General features: G+C 36.7%; 1 protein-coding gene across 1 annotated transcript; it reads right to left on the bottom strand.

The window, feature by feature from the left end:
- Positions 1–125: 125 nt before the first annotated feature.
- Positions 126–26,415, bottom strand: LOC139954488 (uncharacterized). The gene is made up of 7 exons (XM_071954304.1): positions 25,743–26,415; positions 23,823–23,943; positions 13,315–13,463; positions 12,812–12,877; positions 6,937–7,056; positions 5,813–5,945; positions 126–5,247 (listed from the first exon to the last, which is right to left on the bottom strand). The coding sequence occupies exons 1-7, from the start codon at positions 25,995–25,997 to the stop codon at positions 4,214–4,216; spliced, it is 1,878 nt and encodes a 625-aa protein (XP_071810405.1). The 5' UTR covers positions 25,998–26,415; the 3' UTR covers positions 126–4,213.
- Between the last annotated feature and the right edge of the window lie 1,240 nt (positions 26,416–27,655).

Here is a 27,655-nt window from a genome sequence, read left to right as displayed (position 1 = left end):
GACCGGGATTCGAACCCACATACTGACAACTGAAATGAAAATTGATCGTTTCTTGCTCTAACTACCATAATACAATAAATGTTGAACCAATGAAAAGACAATCACTCATACAATGTTGATCTCATTAAATAGGAATTATTTATTCAAAGAAATACAACACTTGCATATTCAGTTATTTAAATAACACAAAACTGAAACATTCTGTTCCAGTTCCAATCGGAATAAAGTAAATGAATAGTGAAAACTACATACATGTACATGGTTACCGAGTATAAGTCTTTGGAAACCAGCCAAAGATTTAAAAGAAAAAGAGTATCATTTTAAATGGCGACTGTACTTGTATTATAATGGATCTAAATGAAGACTAGATTGTTTAAGCTACATGGAGGGATTAAAAAAGGTTTGACCAAGATTTCTTTTAAAATAAATACTTTCCATAATTTACACTTGTATTCCATGACACGGGTCATGCGATTGTCTTTCCTCAAGTTGTTGTTACGTCGAGAGGTCAGACTAAGTTCACACATACAGGACAAGAAAACTAAAGTATGCTGTGCACTAAGCAGCCACAGTTTTAGTTGAGTAATTATAACCAGACTTAAGAAATATGCATGTTAATTTATACAAGGAATGCAATTCAACATTGTGCCACATAGCCTAACCGATGCCACATGATCACTAAAACATTTTCCCTTTTATACAAATGGCAAGAAAATAAATAACTGTTTTTTTAGTTAGTTTTGCCCAAATGTGGAAGTCTTTGAATGTTACAGAAATAGTTTTACTAGACACGCTTCAATAACAGCTGTTGTGTGCCACAGATCTCGTTTTCGACCAACCCAGCGCAATGTACACTAGCCTTGATTCATTACAGTCTGCTGAGGCAATGTAAATAGTTTCATATCAATAACTGTCCATGACATTTTTATGCCCTCGCACCCTCATCCCATCTTCACATGATCAACGGTTACTTGTATACTTTTCAAATGTCACAAGGCAGCATGACGTCTTCATGATACCAATTGAAACCTTTTTATGCCAACTGGCTCTAACAAGCACAGTTTATTATTCCAACTCGGCATTACGTATTTCAAACTCCAGACGTGGACAGTTTGGAATATTTGATCATGCAACTCACAAAGCTGTTATTTTTAAGTATGTTCTGGAAAGATCTTGCTATACAAGACTTTTAGAGACACTAGTTTTATTGCAAATAAAGCAAATAGTTCAGCACTAATCTAAGAAAGTTGAGCTCTAAATACCAAACATTACACACAGATTGTGGAACTTAAGAAAAAGGTTTTCATAAGAATCTTGAAAAAGTAATATTTCCCATTGCTCTCTTCTAATAAAAAAAAGAGATTTGTCATAAACCAATTGCAAAGTGAAAAAAGAAATATAGAAGAAAAAAAAACTGAGATGTTCGTTATGGTACATACATGTAGTTGTTTAAAGACTTGCAAAATTTGTAGCATTGGCATTCAATAGGTAGCTAATAATTTATTTTCTAATAGTTGAGCCACAATATTAAAAGAAAATACTATATCAAAATAGTAAATAATGCAATAATTTTAGAGAGACCACTGAGAGCTAGTTGTTCTGTGGCAAAAAAAACCCCACAATAATCAATTTGTACAGTGTGCGTAATTTTGTGTGATTGGTCTATTATTGCAGTGTAGTTAATTATGGGCCATCAGTAATAACCAATGAAACAGAACTTGGACAAAAATAAATAACTAAAGTTAAAGAATTTTGTACTGATACAATTTACATATAATTATTCAAACTTATACATAATTATTATATGTAAACAATATGACAATACCTTATCTAAAAGCTATAATAAAAAATAAAACACAACTACCTTTAAAAGAAAAAAAATTGATATGCCTGGACTGTTTTGGGTACACGAACAATGCACTAATTCCATATCAGACATCGGGTAAATAATCCACTAGAATTGCACAGGAGGTTTTGTCATCAAGGAGTTCATTTGGATAAATTGAGATGAAATGAACTACAATGTAGTGCTAATAATGTTTACATGCTATCGAATTCAACCTGACATACATGCAAATATCATACACAATGTTCTGTAAAAAACCTATGGAAGTCTATTCAAGTTGACGGAAAACAGTTGGTAGCAATCTTGATCAAATTGAACTGTTTACCATTATGTGATTTCCTCAAGCAAAATTAGTCATTTGTGGATGCGACCATTTTTATTCATTTGAAAAGAGCATTATCTATGCTTAAATGCTATTAAGACCCATGTTAATACCACTTTTGGTTCAAAAGTTGTGACAGAAGAAACACCGAGAGATGCGAGCCAATGAAACTGAGATTATAAAGTGGTTTAAAGTTGAGTTGTCTTTTGAGAAAAGGGTACTACGGCACAAATTTCCTTCAATACTAGATTTAACCCAGTGCTTAATGTTACTCATCAGTAAGGAAGTTGGCATTATTGAATAAGAAACATTTTGGCAGCAAATAAAAATAATAAACAAACTGACAAAATTGAATTGTTGGCCTATATGTAGATCTTGTTTATCCATAATGGTGTTTCAAACAAAGGATTCATTTAGCTTGAATGCATCTCATATAAATTTTCCTTTCTAACCAGTGGAACAAGCTGTTAAGGAATCATTGATTTGCCATCTAGATCTACTGTAAACATGCAGTACCATGAAGTTTATCCCCCCTCCCCCAAATGATAGATGGTTGTCTTTTCTACTAATATGTCTGCACTCCCTATCTACGCATCTGCTAGATTGGTGGCTTTATGACATGTGCATATAATTCCTCACAAGGTTAAAACCTACTCACGACAACATCACACCTAGAGCCTGCCAAGAGCCATGGTCAGACCCATGGAATCTTACATCACCTTAAAGAGAACATTCATGTCTTATTATGCCATCCTTGACTACAGATGTCAATTAACCATCAGGAGTTTCGATTAAAGAGTACAATATGACATTGTTTAAAGGCAGTGGACACTATTGGTAATTGTCAAAGACTAGCCTACACAGTTGGTGTATCTCAACATATGCATAAAATAACAAACCTGTAAAATTTGAGCTCAATCGGTCATCAAAGTTGCGAGATAATAATAAAAGAACTATAACCCTTGTCACATGAAGTTGTGTGATTTTAGATGGTTGATTTCGAGACCTCAAGTTCAAAATCTGAGGTCTCGAAATCAAATTCGTGGAAAATTACTTCTTTCTCGAAAACTATGGCACTTCAGAGGGAGCCGTTTCTCACACTGTTTTTTACTATCAACCTTTCCCCATTACTCGCTATCAAGTAAGTTTTTAATGCTAATAAATATTTTGAGTAATTACCAATAGTGTCCACTGCCTTTAAATAATTTTACTGCTGATTTAAATATGGGGGGGGGGGGGAGCTTATACGACGTAAGGAAAATAATTATGACATTGTTTAAATTATTATACTGATATTTTAAATATGGGTGGGGAATATAGGAGGGTTTGTTAAATACTGAGTTTGAATTATAATGCTGTACAAGCACATCCATGGTTTGGAGGGAAGGAAGATTTGACTATGGTGATATACCTCTAAGTGAAATAGAAAGAAGGTTGGTGTAATGCCGAGTGCATACCTTGTCTCTTTAAATCACAGCATTAGAAGGAATGTTGTTATGTGTTTACCTGATTCCCAAATGGGTGAGAGATTGATGGCTTTATGATCATGGCTGACATTTATCCATGTCCTGTTTCCTTGGTTTTACTGAATAATTTATGTTTCTACAATCCTGATTTTATTTTTCAAACAGACTGTTGAGATAAATTCTAACTACAGATAATTCCAATTTATCCAAATTAATATTACTCCTCTGTATAGAGCTTCAATATTTTATTCTACGCTTCATCCTTTCTTATTTTTATTCCAAAATCTTTTTATTGGAAGTCAAACAAATTGGGCAGTGAAGGAGTGTTAAATACTTAATAAATAAAAACATTTTTCAACATCTTTCTTTTGATGTTGTTTAATTTCTTTTCCAAATAATTTTCTGGGTAAAAACAATTATATTATTTGATAACTAGTTCTAGATTTGAGTTGCAAAGTACATTGTCCCAGAAAAAGTCTTACAAAAACATGTCCGAGTACAAAATGTGTTTCTTAACGGCAGCACAAATTGAGATAATTAAAGGGAAAGTTGTCATTTAAAAAAATAGGTTATCACTGCTCACTTGAAAGCCTGTGATATTTTAAGAGCTTTTTGATAAACCTCCAAGAGTTCATCATCCATTGCACTCACAAGTTCATCCCTTGTATAGTTGTCATCCTCGGCTACATCGACACTCAAAGAATGTTCAACATCCACCGTCAATGACTTTGTCTCCTCCACAAGATATTGAAACTGTTTCTTGACTGTGGGCGTCCGGAGAGCGGGCGAGTCTAAGATTTCTAAAATGTCCTCGTTGCTAGAAGTTGAGTTATCATGTTTGAGAGTTGCCAGGGTTGTGCCATTTTGTGGCGGGGGTATTTGGATGGCCGTTTCTTGTGACTGAGAAGCGGTGTAGATAGACTCCCAGACCTGCGTGACTCTTGAGTATTTTCCCCGTGAGTGACGTTTGCTGATATTGCTGAAGTGGAGTCTTGGTTTGACTCTGAGTTTACATGTTTCATACTGAGTAGAAGAAGTTTCACTGACGCAGCAAGACAAGTCCTGATCGATCCCTGAATCTCTTTTATTCTTCTCTCTTAATATCACATCTTTATCCTGATCCCCAGTGGTTGAATCTAAGCTGCCACCACTCTTATTCTGTCCAGACTCGTTGATCTCTAATCCACTATCTCCACCACTATCCTTAGCCCGTCTCTTCAAGATCCCCTTCTTGACTGGCTCCGTTGTTTCATTCTGCTCTTTCTTTGGTCCACTGGTTGCTTTCTTTTCCTCAAGCAGACAAGTAGATTCAGAAGATGCATTCTCTCTACGAGGACTATGTGAGGATCTTCTCTGAGTTTTCTTAAGGATGCTAGCAAGTGGCTTCTTAGCTGTTTCTTGTGATGTGGTTGAGACCACAGGACGGGTGTATTCCACTGATGACTTCACAGATTGTGAGAGGATCTCTGTTTGTCTGAGGCGGACGACATCTTGGCTTTTCCTGCGTGGATGTGAACCTCTGTCCCTGACCCAGGGGTGGTTTATGATCCCCTCAATCGGGATCCGCTTCTTTGGGTCGACGGTCAACATGCGATGAATCAAATCAGATGCATCTAAGAAAAAGAAAAAATAAGGTGAAACAACTAACCCTGAGATCATAGCGACCACAAGCAGCTTATATCAAAATGCCCAGAGCGGCCACGAACAGCCGCAGCATTATTTGACAAACTTTTGCTCAAGCGTTGGGGTCAAAGAAAAGGTTTGGGACTGAATTGACATTTTCTTATTTTTTCCCCGTGTAGGCATACATCTCAAAACAAAACCATGTATTTCTGTTTCTTTTTTAATTTTCCTGGCATTTTAACTGCAAATATTGATACAAAAAAATCAACAAGATTAGCAATCAACAAGATTAGCAATGTCTGGCATATAAATGGTGATGATTATACAGAAATGTATGGTCTCTTATAGTTTAACAGGAGGAAGATGTGGTCTGATATAGAGGATAGAGTGATGCTTTTTTACAAGTGCATGTCAATACTGAAACAGGAAATCCTTGACACATGAACTGAGAGAATTTTTCATTTAAACTTTTTTTTCTTTCCAACATCATAATCTTTTCATTTTAAAAAGCTAGTCTCCAAGAATACATGGACATGAGATGTTTACGTTTCTTACCTGATAATTCTGGAGGCTCAACAAAGTCGCCCTTGGCGATCTGTTTCTTGAGTTGATTGAAATCAGCTCCATGGAATGGCATTGTCCTGTATACCATGGCGTATAGAATCACACCCAGACTCCAGCAATCAACCTGAGTGGCAAAAAAAAGAAGAATGCAAATAAAGGGTTTGTGTACTTTTTGCACAACACATAACACAAAATGTCCACAGATTTACATTCAACTACGGTTTAAAGATAATGATGGTAGAAAGCTTCTCTTAAAATTTATCTTACAGACTGAGGTGCTGTATCTTTTTTAGAAATGAGTAAAACAATTTCACAAAAATATTTTAAGCATGTACAACGGATTTATGCGACCCTCCTGAAATCATTGTTCACTTTTTTTCTCTCTCAAAAACTTGCCGACTAATGAGGCTGAAACTTCTAATACATACATCTTCATTCACAGTGAGTAGGGATTCATGTCATGGACAAAAAACCTGATCTACAAAAAGGTATCATAACCCTTTAAACAAGATGACAAGATGATAAAACAGAATTGACCCCTTCCATAGACTACCGTCTCTAAGGTTAAACTCTCAACCAATGATAGGTCTTCCTTTAGCTAACACTAGGTCTGTTTACAGCTACAGGTTGCGTTGAGGTAAAGTGACAGCTTGACTGACAGATTGTATTGTTGTGCTTGGAGGTGGTGGTGTACAATACCTAGATTGAATGACCACACAAACACAAAGAGGATTCTGTGAAGTCACCCTACTGGACCTGGATCTGTTCTTTGACAACACTTTGCAAACTTTCATTGCAAACGAGAAACAACAATTTCTTTAGTCACAAAATGGTTACAAAATCCTGCAATGCTGCAATGCAGAGGCAAATTTTCAGAAATCTAGTATGGTTTTGATACTTGATTTCTCTGTTTCTCTGTTACCAAGTTTGCTTTTTAGATTGGCATATTAAATAAAGCACATTGTATCGTGTTGAGACTGAGTAAATAGCACCCATAGTTACCACAAGGGGCAACACTGTGCTTTGTGATCTGTAGGCTGAGTGTTCTGGTGTTAAGAGGAATGCATGATAGCAGCTCTACAGATATGTGGAGACAATAAAGGCTAACTCCTTACCTCTGGTCCATGGTAAGGGGATCCATTGATGATCTCTGGCGATGCGTAGAGTGGGCTTCCACAGAAGGTGTCCAGCAACCTGCTGTGATCGAACTTACTAGACAGGCCAAAGTCAGCAATCTGAAATGATACAAAGATTGGGGGTCCAATTAATTTCAGTCTGAAAACTCACTGATTTTATAAATCCTGCAAAGGAATATTTCCATCTGAAAGGTTACTGGTTAACACCAGAACCAATTCTCAAGAGAAATTGAAAGCCTATTAATTCTTAAGTGCATACTAATACCAATCCTTTAAAAAAGAAATATTTCTGTCCGAACTTTCCATCAACTTTGGAAATATCAAAAATCACCATTGCTTATACAATAACAATAAACCTCCATTTGAAATGTGCACACAATTTCTGATAAAGCATAAAACTTGTTTTCTTTTTTAAAGGGACAAACAAACATGGAACCTTCACTGTATAGTTTCAAATCGCTACACATGATGTTTAAGTGAATTGTCTGCCATTTTGTTTGTGGTTTGAGGTCTAACTTTCTGAAGTTGACAACGTTTGCTCAAGGCTGGGATGTTGTCAGTACTGCCCCTGCTACCACAAGGAAAGCCAATACAGGAAGGACAACAACAAGAATGAGTGTCCAACTTCCGATGGTACCTGGGGATCAAAGAGGAAACTGACTCAAGCTTTCCTCGTCCTAATAAATGATTGAGTATCCTCTAGTCCAAGAAAACCAGACCAAGAAAAAAAACACATTTCCTTCCCAAGCCCGGTTTCGAAAATTTAGACATGAGTCAATTTGAAGAATTACCACAGTGAATACACAAGATGGTCATTTTTAATCACATGATTCAGCTATCGTGAATAGGTCATTGCATCTTCAAGAAAGACACACTGAACTTGAAAAAAAACTATTCCTACTTGGCAAATGTAGATACAACACATGGTATTACCACAATAAAAATAATATATATAAATAAAAAAAATCTGTTATTCTGAATGTAAGTTTAATTTCAACAATTCTCCTATCGGACGGAGAGAATCTTGGATTGGAAACACAATTTTTTCTTCTTAAAGATGCAAGCATTTCATTACGCAATAACACCAACACCATCAACTATTTTTGCAGTTTTCGATCTTTGAAAAGATCGAAAACTATAAATTTATTCCAACAACACCTACCCCCCACCAACAGTCAAAAGTACCAAAACTATGGCATTTCTTTGATCCCAGCACAGATCTAAAAAAACCACAGAATATTTTCGTTTGAAAGTTGGTGGGAGGGGACATTCACAGCGTAACTAAATACAACACTGAAGACACGCGAACCTCCCAGTGTAACCACAATACAGCTACCTTTCCCTCTCCTGTTGTTGCCACTGAACTTCTGGCAAGAGATATTTTTGACTATTTATGAGGTAGACTGACCCCCTGGGGTTTTGTGTGCCACTCACACCATCCAAGAATGCACAGCCATTGATGACTGTTCTGTAACTGATATCAGACCCAGGAAGGTTTAATAAGAAGCCCTTATATTGTCACATCTCATCTCCTTCACAGCCACATAATAAGATTTGACATGACTGGGGGAGACACAGGATGAAGTCAACAACTATGGCAACTTACACTTCATGAATGATCAAAAATTGTAATGAAAATAGGACTTAGTTTTGAAGAGTTTCTAAAGCAAACACATACTGCTAAGCACTTAACAATTCTGCTTGCCTGTAATGGTTACTTGACTAGGCATTTACTGTCTATACTGGTCAGCTTTGAAATGTTTTCATCAGCAGAAAATTGGTACAAGCTGTTTGGAAATTGTGGCCTGGTCACAAAATCAAAAGTCACATACATACAAGATGAATGAAAACCACTTCCATTATAGAAATCATGCACAGAGCAGGCAATGTCTCTCAGATGTTGAGTTGGCTTTGATTGCTGAACCCATCAGGTACCAATATGCTTTTTACCGCCTGACCATCTACAGACCCTGTCCTTATTCTCTTGAAGATTGATTGATGACCAAAATGTGAACTTTTGTCAACTTACATCAAGTAAACAAACACAGTAGTAATAGTTCTTAAGTCAACTAGATAAAGTTGTTACCGATGGCGTACATGTGTACCACGCTTTACTAGACCATAGAGCATGCAAAGGACAGGCCCTGGCTGTATAATTAGACAGTGTGTTGACTTATGTCTACCTTTTGGTTTCTTAAAACAGTTCTAGGCTTCATGTTCACACAGGGTGGTTGCGCCAACACGTTTCTCATTTGAACCTTAATCCAATCTGGTCTCTCCGAGCGGCCTGCCTTTAACATATACAGCTGGCTACCTGCAGGTGTAAATCAGTTTTGCATTGCAGACGTTCACAGTCAGGGTCGACAGCGCCATGGCGTTGTCAAAACACTGAGTTACAGCGCCATGCTGGTGTCAAAACACAGAGTTACAATTCAAGATGGAGTCAGGTTTGAGGGGCTCTGGAGTCCAAGGACATACCAGCCCCAGGAGTTTGTGGCAATTGAGGTTAGATGAAAATACCAGCAGAAGTGTCAAAATAGGAAAACAGAAACTAATGAAAAATACTGTGCTAAAATAATTTGATATCATCCCTTCAGTTGTGATTTGTGGTTGAATTTGCACTCAGCATGTTCATTCTTTAATACCATACCAGGAAAATGTGGTGATTGTTGATTGGAAATACCTTCATAGGACAAAACATGTAATAATCAAAACTGACATAATATATTTGTGGGTTGGAATTTTGTTTGTTTTGTCAGATGTGGTTTACAACAAAAATACTGCAGAAATGACCATCAACAGCATAGGCGTACATTGGTTAGTGTAGGACCTTCACAAAGACCTAGTACTACTAGATATGCAAACTTGTCACTGAGCAGTCTCTTCCAATTTCGTACAAATATATTAAAAGAGCTCCAAGTTTGTTTTAATGTGATAATCACATGATTTAGGGGTGGGGGTATACATGGATGAAGTCATCACTGGATATACAGCTAAGCATGTACACAACCAAAGAGAGTTGGCTCAACAACAAGACAACTACCCTTTGATTTATTATTTTATAATCGTGACATACAAAGTTTACTTCCAGTACCCCCCCCCCCCCCCCGCACCGCACCCCACCCCACCCCCACTGGACAATCTAATCATTTAATAATGTCCTTCAGGCAGAATATTTGTATTCGTCAAAACCATAAACCATCTGAACCGCTGACATCACACATTCCAGCGGATAAAAAGTTGACAGAAGTTAAGACCTCTTCCACTCATAGATAATATGGATTGACAGGCTCAGGTAGACTATGAAGTAGGCCCTTTGATAATAGGGTTACAATCCTATGAGGTATGGATCTTTCTGCCTTTAGGGGAAACTGACTTGACAGGAGACTATAAAGTGGGTCTACTGTTACAATCCTATATGAGATAAAAGTTCTGTTGGCAGTAAGGTTGGTAGAAACCCTTTACTCTGGGGAAAACTGACTTGACAGGAGACTATGAAGTAGGTCTTTTGATGTAGGGTGACAATCCTATGAGGTTATTGATCTTTCTGCAGTAGACCCCTACTCTAGGGGAAACTGACTTGACAGGAGACTATGAAGTGGGTCCATTGATGATAGGGTTAAAATCCTATATTATGAAATACAAGCTGTCTGCAGGAGACCTTTACTCTGGGGGAAACTGACTTGACAGGAGACTATGAAGTGGGCCCTCTTTGGTAAAAATCATGTATGAAATACAAGCTCTTTCTACAAGAGATCTGTACACTACTGGGGAAGCTGACCTGACAGCAGACTAAAAAGTTGCAAGAAACCATTTTAGGGCTTATTCCAGTAAAACAAACTTCTGAACAAACCTGATGAATGACGATGCATTTTCAAAGAAATATTTTGTCAGGATTTCCAGTCAAAATCACATTACCTTGATTAAATGCTTCAGCGCCAACATAAATTTTTAACATTTTTATATACCTTTTTTTTTAATGTGTCTGCAGAAAGTCATCAAAGGAAAGGCCATATCCTCTTGCCATAAAGTGGATTATACAATACAAGTTACGCAAGAAGAATTACCAAAAGGAAATGTTTTACATGATAACAGAAAAAAAACCCAGACAAACCACACAAAATTCCGACCTTGCAATTGCGATGCTTTGTCAGAAAGTACTGGTGTCAACACGATGTCCGTACAACATACATATTTATTAAGGGCAGCCATAAACTATCCACATGAAAAGGCTGCACTTCCTGATTTCAATGACAAAGTTTGAGACATTGTGGTTGACTTGCAACCATAGAAAACCCCTCAACCTTAAGAGCTTCCTGACACGGTCCATGACCTAGCATCATGGACCTAGCATCGTGAGACAAGAATCAGGTATCTGCGGTAGATGCAGGAATGCATGTCCAATTAAAGAGGTTAATATGTATGAAGTATAACTGGGGTAAGAGCAACACCAGTTCAATCATACCTGAGTGTCCCTAGTGAAATGTCAACCAATTTATAAAACACCATGTGTATGAATTAGCCTTTCCTGATCTTTCGATAGGGTTTGACTATATATGGAAACATCACACACTTTCAGCAAGTATATTGGCAATGCTTGACTTGTGTAAATATTAAAGGCAGTGGACACTATTGGTAATTGTCAAAGACTAGCCTTCACATTTGGTGTATCTCAACGTATGCATAAAATAACTAACCTGTGAAAATTTGAGCTCAATCGGTCATCGATGTTGCGAGATAAAAATGAAAGAAAAAAATACCCTTGTCACACGAAGTTGTGTGCGTTTAGATGGTTGATTTCGAGACCTCAAGTTCTAAACCTGAGGTCTCGAAATCAAATTCGTGGAAAATTACTTCTATCTCGAAAACTATGGCACTTCAGAGGGAGCCGTTTCTCACAGTGTTTTATACCACCAACCTCTCCCCGTTACTCGTCATCAAGAAAGGTTTTATGCCAATAATTATTTTGAGTAATTACCAATAGTGTCCACTGCCTTTAAGTCTCATGTTTGATTGTTGAGCATGTTGGCACTGCACGCTTGGGTGTACATAAAGATAATGAAGTCATGGTTTTTGGTGGCACATCAACCATGTATTCTTTATTACACGTAGTAACAGAATACAGAGAACACCAAAACATCAAGAGTCAGCCGTGAGGCAAGTTTTAAATTTAGCTTCCCAATCTGTCACTTAGATAAATTTTCCATTCTTGCATATCAAGTGGTATCTTTGTTCATTGCTTCAATAGAGAGTGTGCATTGCAAATGAACGATAAACAATGAGCTATACGTTATTGTAGTTCTTTTCATTAGCACAGCGCCCTCAACTATTGAAATTCCGAGCTTAGCCTTAGCCTGAACATCTGACGTCACACTTCGAGGCTTGTGAATAATGCAAGACACCAACCTTCCAGATGTACCTTTGGCCTTGCATTCATACACTATGTACACACGCATACATTGTGAATAAAACAACATTATAACGTTACACGGATGCAGTAGTCAATCAAAGTACATGACATATGTTCATGACATTGGGCCTGTAAGACCAGTGCCTGTCTTGCGGATAAAGATAGGTGACCAGTCTAGCTTAGCCTTAACCACCATACAACTACCAGAGATTAATGAACACGCACCTTTGACTGTTCGTTCTGTATTAATACCAACTACACCCAAAATATGCATGCAGTGCATGTACATGCACGCTATGAACACATATAACTTGCCTACATCATAAAGCAAGGCCCTTATGAAACCCCTCAATTTTAACACCAATGTGGCTCTTTCTTCAAAGACACTGCTAAGGGAAACAGTGTACATGTACATTTAATAGTAATACCATGTTTAATACTGACCTTGACTTTAAAGTCGCTATCGAGTAAGATATTCTCCAACTTCAAGTCTCTGTGCACGATGTTGTTCTGTAAAAATAAACCATGAAAAAGGATAAAAGCACATTACATTTTGAGCATTATTTTCTCTACAGAGGTTGCTGTTTGACATAATCAAGAATGAGATTGCTATTCATAAATGCTTCTTTTACAAGTATGTATCATCAACAAGATTTGTTTTCTTCAATTTCAAACCTCTCTGTATGTTTATTAATTTTAACCTTTCCTACCCTTTGATTGGCGTGCTGGCGCTCTACCACCTGAGATTTCTAGCCCCAATGTTGGCAGTCTCCCTATTTTGTCAATATCTTTGTTAGGGGTGCCAGTAATATTGTCATTGTTCAACCCTTAATCATATAAAATTTACCCAGTCAGTTTCAGTTTCCCTTGTGATTTATTATTTGAATTATTGATTTTGACTCAGAAGCCACAGTCTGAGTTTAAGATCATTTTACCATCGTCCTCACCTTATGTATGTAACGTACAGCAGATACAATCTGTTGGAATAGCTCTTTAGTTTGCTGTACAGTCAGTTTGGAATCGTTGATGAAATCGTAAAGTTCTCCACCGCTAGCATGTTCCATCACCATCACTATCTTCTCTCTGCTCTCAAAGACTGTAAACAAGAAGAAATAAACAAAATTGACTGCTATGGCGACATATTTTAATGTATTAAAGGCAGTGGACACAATTGGTAATTACTCAAAATAATTATAAACCATTCTTGGTAACGAGTAATGGGAGAGGTTGATAGTATAAAACATTGAGAGAAACATTTCCCTCTGAAGTGACATAGTTTTCGAGAAAGAAGTAATTTTCCTCGAATTTGATTTCGAGACCTCAGATCTCAAATTTGAGGTGTCGAAAGTCGAAATCAAGTATCTGAAAGCACACAACTTTGTGTGACAAGGGTGTTTTCTTTCATAGTTATCTTTCAACTGCGACGACCAATCAATTACCAATAGTGTCCAGTGTCTTTAAAGAGTGCGCCTAACTTTAACTGATGAGCCAAAGTTTAGGGGAAAGCTGTCAGAATTATCAACAGATGAAATTTGATTATCTGTTTATGTCAGGTAAACGCTTTCCAAATAAACTGAAATGCTGAATGCTATTTTGTTTGTTTTTCATGAATAGCCTATACCTACAGTACAGTTTTGTTGTGAAAATTGTGTCAGATGACTACCTTGGTTAATTTTGTCTGACCAACAATTGTTTTTCTAAAGATTAGACTGTGTTGTACTGGAACAGGGATTAAACATCTTTGGAAAAAAACGGACCACTACACAATCTGGCATTCATAAAGTTCTTGCTCTCTATAGAAGTACTACTTGATAGTAACATAGCAACAGACCCAGACAGTTCAATTGCAGTGGTATAATTTACCAAATGAGTTGGCTGGTTAACCAAGAGGTAAACAATACTCATGTGTACATAGTGACTATTTGAACATCAATCCAGGGGTTGTTGTTTTGATCTACAGGTTCCCCCCCCCCTGAAAATGCCTTAAGACTATTCAGATGTCCTTGTAGGATATACACAACAACATTTTGTTATTCTTAGAAAGACGTGACGTTCGTGTAAGACCTTTCCTGGAGTTTCTCTGTTGTGGGTCCATGGTCCCCATGTGCCGTAAACCGCCAGGGTCCCACAATGACGCCAACCCACACATGGCGCGATTCCTTGTACTGTCTTGCGTGTTAATAATATGTGTACACAAAGTCCCAGTTCAAATATTATTGTATACATAGTCCATTGGGAGCGTGTTAGTTTGAGTTGTTAATAAACAACCCAGCAGTATGCACGACCTTAAACTTTGTTTGAAATTTTAATTTCATAGGTAACCTTAAGAGCAGAAACATGCTTTGTGCTTTCGACACAGAAATCTTTTGAAAACATAATAACTTTAATATAAACTTACAATTTCAAGTCATATTTGAACAAGGGTCTGGAAATTTAACCTTTTAAACTCTCTCTCTATCACCCTTATGAAATTAGTACAGTAAAAACTTTACTAAAGGCACCACACTTTTTCACACAAAAGTCAAAGTTCACTTCCTCAAAAGAGTCTGATTCTCTTAAAATGTCTTTTTTAAAACAACAATTCTGGTTCACTCCTTTATCACACCATGGTCCTTTCCCTATGATCACAAGTCAAGCTTGTCTCAAACATCCGTTTAAGACATTCTTACCACTCTTATTATTCCATTGCTACATTTCTGCTACATCCCCCTTCGACTTCTGTAACAATGTTGTATGGTCGATTTGGCTAAGCCACCAACAATAGCCAACTATCCTTGCTCTCAGAAGTGTTTACCTAAAGCATAACATGTAGGATATACCGTTTGAAACGAGGCTTTACCAATGTTGTATCACTAAGAAAGACGATGTCCACATAGATCTTCAACAGGATGTTCACATAGATCTTCAACAGGATGTTCATTATAATTAATATCAATGTATGTATTCCTTACATTAACGATTCCCAAGAAAGCCCTGATAGTACAACAGATTAGTACAGATTAAATCTCAGCCACTATTGACCATTGTCACCCCATACACAAAGAATGTAGCATTGTATTTAATCAGGGTTTAAAGGGAAATGACATGATCTGATGGGCTTAACTTCTTTTTCCACGTAAATTGCCACTCATAGACCCCCTTATAGTTATTGTGAGTTCATGGAAATACCGTTACAAACACACACACAAGCAAGGATCAAACACACACACAAGCAAGAATTCGTCAATTAATGTATTGTTCATGTTTACTGTAGACTCAAAATAAAAACAAACAACCAACCAAACAAATAATTCTCGGTAATATATTCATTCTTCTGGTTCCGATGACATCTGGTCAAGATACTAAACAAGATCCCAGCCAACATTCTAATCTTTTTTTAATTCCGGATCTGGAATTCTGAATCAGTAGCAAATTGATAAGGTTTTTAATCACTTTGTATTTATATCAACCCAACTATTTTAATCTGAATTCCAAAGGAAAATTAACCAATCAAAATTGATAGCTTGAAAGGATTAACTTTATAAATAGGAGAATTATCTTTTTGGTAAACAGACAAATTTTTCCAGGACGAGTAAATATTATGATCATGGGGGAGGGGGGCTACATATGTTTTAACTGAAGACTAAATTTAAAAACACTGGACACAATTGGTAATTGCCAAAGACTGGCCTTCACAGTTGATGTATCTCAAAATTTGAGCTCACTCGGTCATCGAAGTTACGAGATAATAATGAAAGAAAAAACACCCTTGTCACACGAAGTCGTGTGCTTTCAGATGCTTGATTTCGAGACCTCAAATTCTAAATATGAGGTCTTGAAATCAAATTTGTGGAAAATTACTTCTTTCTCAAAAAAATACATTATTTCAGAAAGGGCTGTTTCTCACAATGTTTTATAATATCAGCTTCTCCCCATTACTTATTACCAAGTAAGGGCTTGTGATAAAAATTATGTTGAGTTAATACCAATAATGTCCACTGCCTTTAAAACTATTATCTTATTTCAATGTAAATATCTTAATATATCTTAATATATCTATAATTTAATATATCTATAATTCATATTTGTCATTCAAGTAGCTGAGCACAGCAACATAAGGAAGCCTATACAAAAATAACTTAGGTAACCTGAGCCAAAGTACTTTGTCACATACATAATCTGTTACTGGAATCCTGCTAATTTCTCTGCTTTAAGTTTAACACAGTTCCATGAAATTGTGCCCAGATATTCAAACATCTTTAAAAAAAGAATGGTCCAAATTGTTGTAAAGGAACAAACCACAGCTCTTTCCAAGATGTGGTGTGCGTTACCATAGAGCAAGGAGTGCAGACCACAGCTCTTTCCCAGATGTGATGTTGGTTACCATAGAGCAAGGAGTGCAGTCACATCTGTGGCTCTCTCTTCGAAGAAAGATTCTTCCCATAGTAGAGCTATAAATAATCATGGAATTTTCCTTCCTCCGTGCCATGGTATCATCATGATGACAAGACATGCCTCAACCAGGTTTATCTTCCGAGTCGTTCTTTTACATTTCTCAGGTTTGCAAGAACCGTGTATTTTTAGACTAGGCTTTGGAATTGGGTAGTTGCCTTGGGTATTTGTTCCATCCATGTAGGTTTCAACCCAGATACTTTTCAAAGGTTCCTAATTGATCCTTAGAAAAATATAAATAGCATTTCATAGAAATACCGATACGAGTAGCAAGAAAACGAAACTAGGGGTGCTAAAGATGACTCTGTTCTGACATCTGAAAACTATTTATACTATCCATGATGATAGATAGTGGCCTTATGATTTGTTTTACTTTTAAGTTGTAGTTGGCATATGTTTTGGGAGTTGACTCGATGGAACAGGTCTGGCCATACCTTCTCGACCTAGTTTCTGATTCTCTGGTTCATTGAGGACATCTCATTCCAAACCAAAATAACTCAGATCATTTCCCTCAAAACAAGTCCCCAAAGGTAACAATTGATACCTGCTATTGACACATAGGGGATTGTGTACACAACAGGAAACCCATGTGCATAGATTCAAAGTGTGTCATACTACAATTACAATTATATAATAAAATGTGAGACAAAGGAAAGTCATACCTACACGTAATAATGCGTTTAAAACTTGAACTTTTACTTTATTGGGTTATCTGCCCAGCCAGCTCAGCCAAAACAATAATAACACGCATCAATACACTCCAAACTAACAATGAGGAAAGACACACGATACAACGCCCAAACGCCCATGAAATTCATTCTTCTCTTTTGATCTTCTTTTATTAGCTGAGAGTTTTTTGTACAATGGAGGGAGTTGTTTGTTAGTGTCTGTGTGTACTGATTTAGATATTGTCAAGGTTGATGTGGCTTCTCATTTCCAAAGTTATTGTCAGAAAACAAAACTTGCAGAAGAAAAATGTTTGCATGAGATGTTTTTTTATTTTTATTATTAAGTATGACATGATGATGTTGTTTACAGGTTTGCAGTGGTTGTCTTTGCTGTGACATCAAACCACAAATACGGGAGGAACCCAGGTGTTGCTTTTTTTCACAATGATTTTGAAATGAATGGATTATATTTTGGTAATTTTAACCAAAGTTGATGTGGTTCACTGGACAAGAAGATTCAATGACTGGGCAGACTCAACAATGGGATTTATATTAATGACAAACCGGAAATCTCTTGACTCTGATTATCTGGACCGGAAATGCAAGTGATTTTTGGGGTGTCAGGCCGTAAGCAGTCCAGATTTTAGCCCACTTTTTTTTTGTCTTATAACTCAAAGTCCTTTTTTCGAGTAGACCAAAATTCAGGGTCTTTGTATTATAAATCTGCCACTTTTAGTTCTTGGAGTTCTGGATGTTTGAAGATAGTCACACCATGGAGGATGTATTTTCCTTCCTCCATGGTTACACCATGATGACACACTTGTGGATGTTATTTGATATTGATGACGTTATCTGACGTTAATTCTTTGATTGTTGTCACAGGTACCTACTATAGATACCACAGAGGACACATCTTAAGAAGTTCTTGAAAACAACTTTGTTGTTTGAGTAAATTGTGTACGTTCCAAAGTAGAAAGGAAGTTGTGCTTGTAAAGCTGTTTAAATCAGCTAACAATACAGGATCCATTACACAGGACAGTTACAAATACCATAGATCCTGTTCCCCAAAGATTAACACAGTGTTTCTCTTTACAAGTCAACACTGCTTCTGTTGGCATGGCAGACTGGTGTGGTGGAGACTAGCATACTTCTATACAACAGAACATCAACAAAGCCTTTTGAAACTGATGTAATTAGGGGTTGGTGAAGTCACCATGCCTTCTTGCAAATGTAGCCAAAAGGGACTTGCCATGTTCAGTCAGTGTTGTAAAAGTTATACTAAAAATACTAACTTTTAGAATAGATGGTATGTTCAACAACCGCAAAACTCTTTGTGTGGGGAGTGGTTGGATCTTGCTCTTTTAGAATAATGAATGCATGGTATGTGTCGGTGGACGGGGGTGATGAAATAGTGAGTGGGAAATCAGGTGATCTGAGTTTAAAATCTTTCACACGGTCTTTTTCAAAGCGTGACCGTTGTGGTTGTTTGATAGGCCTATACATACAGCATGCAATGATGCATGAAGTACATGTATTGTCTTACAACTGTAATCTGTAAGTTCATCCTGCAACTAGGCCTAAATAAATGGGAACCACCATGTTGACTCCCTTACCCATAGAACATGTCAGTTCTGACTGTCAGCTTAGCTAGCTGGATATATTTATCCTAATCTGTGTCCTAAGCTTCCTCTATTACAGGGTGAACGAAACTACATGAAAGGTCCTAAAAAGTGCTGTCCTTTGGTAAGGCACTGTGGATTAGCAAAGCATTGCATAGCTGTATTTGGATGTAAAAAAAAAACTATGATGATTTTCTTTTTAAAATTGATAGGGTACTGTCTAAATGCATCCCTTAAAACAGAATGATTGTGGCAGTTCTGTTGCTTTCGGTTGTTTTACAAGACAGTTCCATTGAATTAAAATAAAACTCTTGTCCTTCCAATTCTTGCTGACTCTGTGAACCCCACATTTAACCACCACCTGTAATAAATTTAACAGCCCCTGTGGGCAAGAACTAAGAAAGCTGGCATTTTCAGTCATAGATTTATCATTTAGACATTCCCATTTCCTCCCTCATCCCAAGATAAATCCCTCCCAACAAAGAACCAGTGTGACCAAAAATATGCCCTCAAACTTCCACTAAATGGAACCAGTGTTCTGGTGGTAGACTCTGCATAACTTCCTTGAGTGGGATCCCAAAAACCGCAAGAACAACAAATGGGGATATCAAGAAAGGAAGTAAGGACTGTCAGGGGAGTGCTCATAGCTCCAGGGAAGAGCCATAAATTCTGGTTAAATGCCAAGCAGCAATATTGGCACATAATCCAGTGGCCTTGTATTTCCTTATTGTTGAAAGTTTCAATCTGGCAGGGAAATAGTGATACTCCTTAAATTTGAGTCAGAGTTATAACAAAATCAAGTGAATGTGATATTCTTGCTCAGAAATGCTGCCATGATGACTGCATACATTAATGTAACAATACATTAATAAATTATGCAACAGCTGCTTCTATGTTCTCATCATCATTATTGCACACTATTAAACAAAATACTTTTCCTTGGTCAAAAAGAGCCTTTTTACTTTACAAATCACTTGATTTTATACAACTGTTAGCTAGAGGGATGTCTGGGCATTATTGGACACCAAGTTCTTATGTAGAAACCCTCACTATTCTGTCGTTTTTAAGTATTGAAAGCAAACAATATCAGCCTCGAGATCTTTTTCATTCTTTCCTTCAATTTTTCCTCAGCAAATTTAGGCAGAAGATCCTGGCAGATAAAAAGTGCATGAACCCTGCCCATGATGCTCAAATATATTGTCATCTTTTAAAAAAACACCTAGGCCTACACTGTCCATTATTACATCATTATTATTTAATAAGGTAATTGTCCGTGGTCACCCTCTATTACTGCCATGAATACTACAATCTGTCCTGAATGGATAAAAACTTCCAATAAAATGCGCTTTCCAGAACAACAGCTGGCACAAATTATGGCCACCACATGTGAAAAAAACTGCATGTGGGAATTACTGGATTAATTATAACAAAACCACATGCGCAATTTGCTTTTATTGGGGGAACTTAAAGATTAAGGATTGAAGCTGGACCTGCATGCTCAATGGGAAATCTAAAGCAGTAGGTGGTATATATTGTTCTGATTAATAGTGACGCAAAGTTATTATTATATTATAAATCATAATGGTACAAATTCAACCCTAATTCAACCATCTGCTCACAAACTTTCAACTTAAGAAATGATTCTGAAATAACAATTTCCTGTCAGCATTTTACGAACATGTCCATTTCTATAACAGCTCAGGACTACTTCTTAAAAACTTGATTTCTCGACACGATGTTCATCAATCTTCAAGGCAATAATAAATAATATAATAGCTTCCTAAAGGACCACCTAAACACTAAACAGCTATTTCCTCTATGTTTGTGGGGACCCCGCTATAATAACAACATTCCAGAGCTATGATTAGATGAACCCAATGTCACCTCTAAGTACTAGTAGAAGGTAGTCAAGAGGCACAAACCACCAACTGGCTACATGTCCCTGAGGAATGAGGTTGCAGACCAAAAATGTGGGTTCCTTAAAAAAAATGGTGATTCATCATTCGAGACAAGTGGCCTCAAGACTCCTTCCAAGTGTTTAGTAACAGTGTAACTGTATCTTATTGCACAGTAAAAAATATATAAGATTCTTGAAATGAAGAACTGCTTGGTCTTACTTCTTCTTCTGCTTTAATGAGAATTCTTTCCTCTTCTCTATGATCTGATTGAAATCTTTGAAATTCCAGAATATTTAAGGACAGTGGACAAGTTTGGTAATATTGTCAAAGACCAGTATGCTCACTTGGTGTATCCCAACATATGCATAAAATAATAAATCTGTGAAAATTTGGGCTGAGGGGCCTAATTGGTCATTGAAATTGCAAGAAAATAATGAAAGAAAAACACCTTGTTGTTGCACATTTGTGTGCTTTCAGATGCCTAAAAAGGCTTCAGGCCTAAATAGAATTCTTTCTCATATTCAAATATTTTCTTGTTAAAAGCGACGGTTGTGTTGTGTACTTAAGGTGTATGTCTGTCAGGTACAACGTGCAAGGACCAGTGCATGGCTTCAAACAATTCATTCTTACCTAGCTGTCCTTCAGAGTTTATTTACACATGATTTTGTATTGATACCATCATCATTTATCAAGGTACCATTTTTCTTTCATATTATTGCAGACATGACAGCACAATGTGCCACTTTGGTCCCGTGCTGTATACACTGCGGCAGTACCATTGTTGGAATGTTTGTTAAGTTTAGATTTGTTCATAAAAGGTGTTGTTATTTTTTCATTTCAAAGTCCAGCATCATTTAATAGGGTTTCTGGGTGCCATGTTTCACAAAAAACTGGTCAGGCTATTGTCAAGGTGTATACATACTATTCGCATGATACAATGAACGGGGAAAACCCTATTCTATTATTGTACACAAACACATTTTTGTGTTTGCAGCTAGCTCAAGAATGTTTGTTTTGTGTCTGCTGGAATAATAAATTCTTCCATTATGCGTCCTGCCATTCAAAATGACTACTTTCATTTTGATAAAGCTGTATGAACTTACTGACTGCATAAATTTTTAAAATTTAAAATTGATCAGTTATGTTCTATTCATATAACATTTATTCTAGATGAAATATCATTTAACAAAGCAGCCACTGCAGTGTGGAAGAAGTGGGACCTTAATTTTACCAAACCAAAGTTTAATCAGTCAATGCCTATGTATTGATTCCTTCTTTCATTCATTTATTATATTAAGGTACAAAAAATATGCCCCAAGATCATGAGCAACTACCAAAAAAAAAATGTTTTTAAAAAACAAAATATATTTTACTCTTTCAAAATCAAATTTGATTTTGATGAAATACCAGGGATGATGTGTGACACACTGCAAAGAAAATAATTGATACTTCATTTTTTTGTCGGGTGGGGTTGCATAATTAATGATTAGTAGGGATTAACAGAAGAATGCATGCAACAGTTTAATCCACATCCTTCTAGGAGAATTTCCCTATGAAATCATTCGTTAAACTTACATGAAAATACCCAATACTGATAAGGTTATGGAAAGATGTATTTTAAGCCTTGATGTAAATAAAGACCGATTGTGAAATCTAACAGGGACTTTTCAGGGGGGAATTGCACTGTGCAGTAATCGCAAATAATGATAATTCCTGATTATCAAATGCATTCACTTCAATTGTAGTTCATTTAAATTACAGGATCTGGACATACGTACAGACATGCAGGAAAAGGCAAGAAAAGAAAACATCTCCACGTATAACTGAAGCCATGTTAAACCTTTCAACTCCCATAAATAATGCAATGCCCATGGACACCAGTAATGCATGTAAAATGATTTCATCAAAGAGCAGTTTATTTTGAGAACAGTAAAGCACTTCATCACTCATGGCATACTTTGTCCCAAAACACCAACAACTCTATTGACATACCAGGTTGATGGAATTCCTCTTACCATGCCCTTTCCAATCTGGTAAAAAAAAAAACGCTATTTTATTTCAATAAAGCATTGAATGAAATCCCAACAAACCTTAAAGCCTCGCGGCAACTGTACTCCCCCATGCAGGAACATGCGTCACACACATTGTACGATTTGTCAACAACTTTCACAAATAGTTCACTTCAATTCAACCGTTGGCTTTAATTGTATAGGTCAAAATTTCTTAGTTTTGAGAAATGTTAACTCTCTCAAAACAAGACAGTCAGAAACCTCTTTTATATATAGCCAGAGTTTTGAGAAACTTAAACACTCTCAAAAGAAGACCAGGAAACTCTTTCATAAAATTTGTGGAACCAGAAAACTCTTTCATAAAATTTGTTAAGCTGTTATTCAGTACTACACCAAACCATGCTTTTAAAAAAGCAGATATATATCAGAAATTTGAACACTCTCAAAAGAAAACCAGAAGACTATTGTGAACTGTTGGCTCAAAACTACACAGATTGCTAAAAAAGCAGAGATTTGAGAAATGTGAACACTCTTAGAAGAGGAATACAACTCTTTTATTTGTTTTTAACTGCTGGTTCATAGGAAATGAATCAACATTTACTTAAAAACAAATTTAACTTGACCCAAGTGACAATTATCAGCTGATAATTATTTCTTCAAGTTCCAAAAAAAAGCAGGAAAAAGTTGTAAAGCCATGCCTGGAGCAATAGTGTTAGCAAGAGGGGTGCATGGGTGTGTCCTTAAGACACCCTGTTATTAAATTTTGACACCCAGCTTTAAAAATTCCAGAAAATTTTGACATAATTTCATCAAAGGTTTGTAAAACTCACCTTCTGTGACTTTGATGATGTGAGGATGATGCAATAGGGACATGACTTCAATCTCATGTCTAAGACGTCGTAGATCAGCTGCATTGTCAACCTTACTCTTGGGTATACACTTGACAGCAACCTATTATAGAAAAAAGACAACCAAAACTTAACAAATGTCTACCTCATATTAATTTATCATATTTCATATTTATTTTCATTTCATTCCATATTTTCTCTCAATACCACCAAAAGGCACAAACTAAGCAATCGCGAAAATGTTCCCCACAAATTCTGGAAAGTGAAATATGATTATTTGTTTGGTTTTAACTTATCAAGTTTCATATTCATTTTCATTTCATTTCATATTTCCTCTTCATACGATTTCATCTCATTTTATATTTCCTCTTTACAAAAGGCACATGCTGAGCATTCACAAAAATGTTGCCAACAAATTCTGGAAAGTGAATTATTAAGTTTAGATTTAACTTGATAAAAATTAACTTCAATATCAACAAGATTTTCCCCATTTGAAAATGAAATCAAAAATATCTAAATAATCACACCAATTGACAAACCCCCATAAAATATAAATACATTCAAAATTAACCCTCACATTGAACATAACCTTGATAGTGAAAACACAGGATTATTTCGTCACAGTCAGTATTTGTTTAACAAATGCTATTCAAGGAGCCTTTTTTCTATAAATTATGGATTTGTGAAATTTCAAACAATATCAATTTCAAACTGATCACAGAAAACTGGATTGATTTACACACAAAAATCCATTGATTTTTATTTCAGCAAAAACTACTGAATAAAAGTAATCAATATACTATAGTGGCACATAACCTTCAGTGCTATGTTTGCTGTATGGGAGTGTATGTGGTTTAGACTTCCATTGTTGTGCATGAGGCCATTTGGAAGGCCAGCTTTGGTGAATTGTGTGTTTATCCCGTTGGCCCACCTGTCTTAATAATGCAAATTTCTCTCAGCACAGGTTGCTGTCTGGAGTCTTGGGTTTTAACAATGGACCCAGGTATGGCTGGAATGTCTGTAGTAGGACCATAATTGACAGGCTGAGGGACAGAACCCAATAAAGCATTCATAACATCCTGTTTAATGATGGAAATGAAGGAGGTTTGAAGAGGAGGATTTTTGGTGTAGGGTCATCACAAGTGATTTATCACACTTGATGAATTAACAAATACTTGGGAAGGAGCATTGCATAATTAGATGTTTGCTTTTCCTCTTCCATGGTTAGTGAAAAATGCTTCATAATGTATTTATTGCATCATGGTCGCATCAACAGTGTCTCCATGGTGCCCTAAGAGGCAGAAGGGCGTTGTAGTTAGAAGACATAGTTGAGAATAAGAGGATGAGAACATTTTGAAAGTATGATGTCAGAATATTAATCTTGCTAATAATTTAAAAAGTGCCTATTCATGATTGAGCAAGACTCTACACAGACTGGAAAAATCCTTACCAACGACTGTGTTTGTCAATGATTTGTAAACAATTTAAAACAGGAACAGGGGGCAGGGGGACTGAAGTTGCAAAAAAAAAAAAAAAAAAGCTCTAGTTATTTTCAATGCAATTTTCCAACAAAGGATTATTTCACTGTCACAACTTTTTTTAGTTCAAAATACATGCACATTGAACTGTTTTACTTTAACTGGCCCTTTATAAATATGAAATTTTTATAATTTAATATCAGCACCAAAATGATAGTTTTGGAATTATGGTTAATTTGATGGAATTTTCTTTAGGCCTATATATAAACAGATGAACAAAATGAAAACATTTCCAGTTGCGATCATCCAGTGTTTCATAGTACATCTTGATGTAGCTTAAAGTTTCAGTGCAACACTACGGAAATAAAAACACAAAATAATTATTTCCAACTGCAATGTTTTTTACAAAAAAATACGATATTACCTCTTCCCTTGTGTCCAGCTGCACAGCCAGTTTTACTTTCCCGTAAGTGCCACATCCAAGTGTTCTAATAAACTCAAACCGGTGGCTGAGTTTGTGTCTGTGTCGATGCCTGACTGCTGCTGATGAGACGCTATCCCGCTTCTTACAGCGAGTCGTTGATGCAGGAGATGATGAAGATGCAGTTCTTGGGGATGAGTGTTCTCCATCGGACCCCGAGGAGACGTCAGAAGATGCACATCCATCCGACCCGGCCATTGTTTATAGAATGTTTTAGCTTCAATTTAAAGCTCGGTCAAAAATAAGACAACAAATTATTCTGATAGCCGACAATTATTGTTGTTCTCCAACAAATCGTGAAAATTCAAAACTGGTCCTCCAATCCAATCACATGTGATCTAGGTGTCGAGTCCACACGAAGCGATGAATTGTATATCTATTTCACACTATCGAATTATTCAAAATTAAATTCATAATCGCGCTGTGTGTATCACTCAGGCTTAGTGGTTGACCAGGCTCGTTTGGCTAGTTAGTGGCGTCTAGTCGCCAGGTTTCGCATGGACGTAACTGAGGAATTCAGTAGCATGAGCAATCATTTGAACATCACCAGCTTATAATCCGTCACCACGTTGCTGATCCGGTATGTGGCAAATCTCTTTCTGTGTGTGAGAGTGTCGTCTGCTGCTGACTGAACGGCCCCGCCTAAACATCAATAAAGTAAACAAAGATTTATGCATGCGGCGGGTCCGGCTGTGTTGTAGATGCCAGCTACTAGGTAGTCTGTACTTCCGGTATGGTGATTGGCTGCGCACACACCACCACCAGCAATGTCGGTGACGAGATTAAGGGAATAAAAGGACTAGCAGCAGAGGGCGCTTCAAGGCTCAACAGATTCACACTTTTAACTTTTCACTCTCATCAGAACTTTATCATCAAAAGTATTTTTTATTGCAGTTGGGCATAAAACCGTTTTTTCTAGACTTCGACAAAGATTTTGTAGCATACTCTGCACCTCCCCGTTGACTGCCGACTGCTTTATTTGTATTTTTGCAGACATTGTCGGCCAGATGTCGGCAGTCGGCTTGAAAATGTAAATGGGGAAATATATTGTTATTTATACGGAGAGGGGAGACTGGGGACGGCAACCTCCGGTGTTCGCGCCGCGTGCGGTATGACTACCGGCCCCTTTACCGTACTTAAACACTTTTTTAATGTCTTGAAATATTTATAAACACTTTGCTATTCGTTTTTTTCACTTCATTTCAAAGTGTACCAACATTTTAATCATATCCGCACTTGTAAACGAGTTTGGCACGATGGAGAGCTTTCATGTTTATTTCAAGTTTATATAAAGAAAGTGATTTAGAGGTACACCTTTGGTAACTGTCAAATACCAGTCTTATCACATTGGTGTATCATAAGGCCAAATAATATGTTAACAAAATACCAATTGATCGTCCCCGCCCGCATCCTTTTTCGGGGGCGCATCCTTTTTTTACTAGTTTTTATTTTTCGATTCATTTTTATTTTTCTGGCCTAGGAGCTTTTCCTGAATCTAACGTTTGTAACCGTCTGTTTCATAAAACATGAGTGAATGCCAACCAGATACTAGCAAATCTTTTTAGTGTAATAATCCAACCCTGACACGGGTTCTCATGCAAATATATATAAAATAAGTTTGCGGTGTTTTAAACTGATGGATTTGTGGCCTGTTTGATTTGAAATACTAACGGCCATCTTGGAAAAAAACCCTAAGAAAAACAAAAAAAAGGCCCTCATCCTCCTCTTTTAGAAAAATCCGGACGATCAACTGGTATTTTTTTGTTTGGCATAAGACAAGAAGCCTGTGAAAATTTGGACTCCATTGGTCATCGACGTTGCGAGAAAATTATGAAAGAAAAAACACCCTTGTTGGA

The sequence above is a fragment of the Asterias amurensis genome, chromosome 2 (assembly GCF_032118995.1).
Source record: "Asterias amurensis chromosome 2, ASM3211899v1".
Taxonomy (NCBI): Eukaryota; Metazoa; Echinodermata; class Asteroidea; order Forcipulatida; family Asteriidae; genus Asterias; species Asterias amurensis.
The sequence above is the reverse complement of the archived record's forward strand: the minus strand, read 5'-3'. Positions and strand labels throughout refer to the sequence as shown.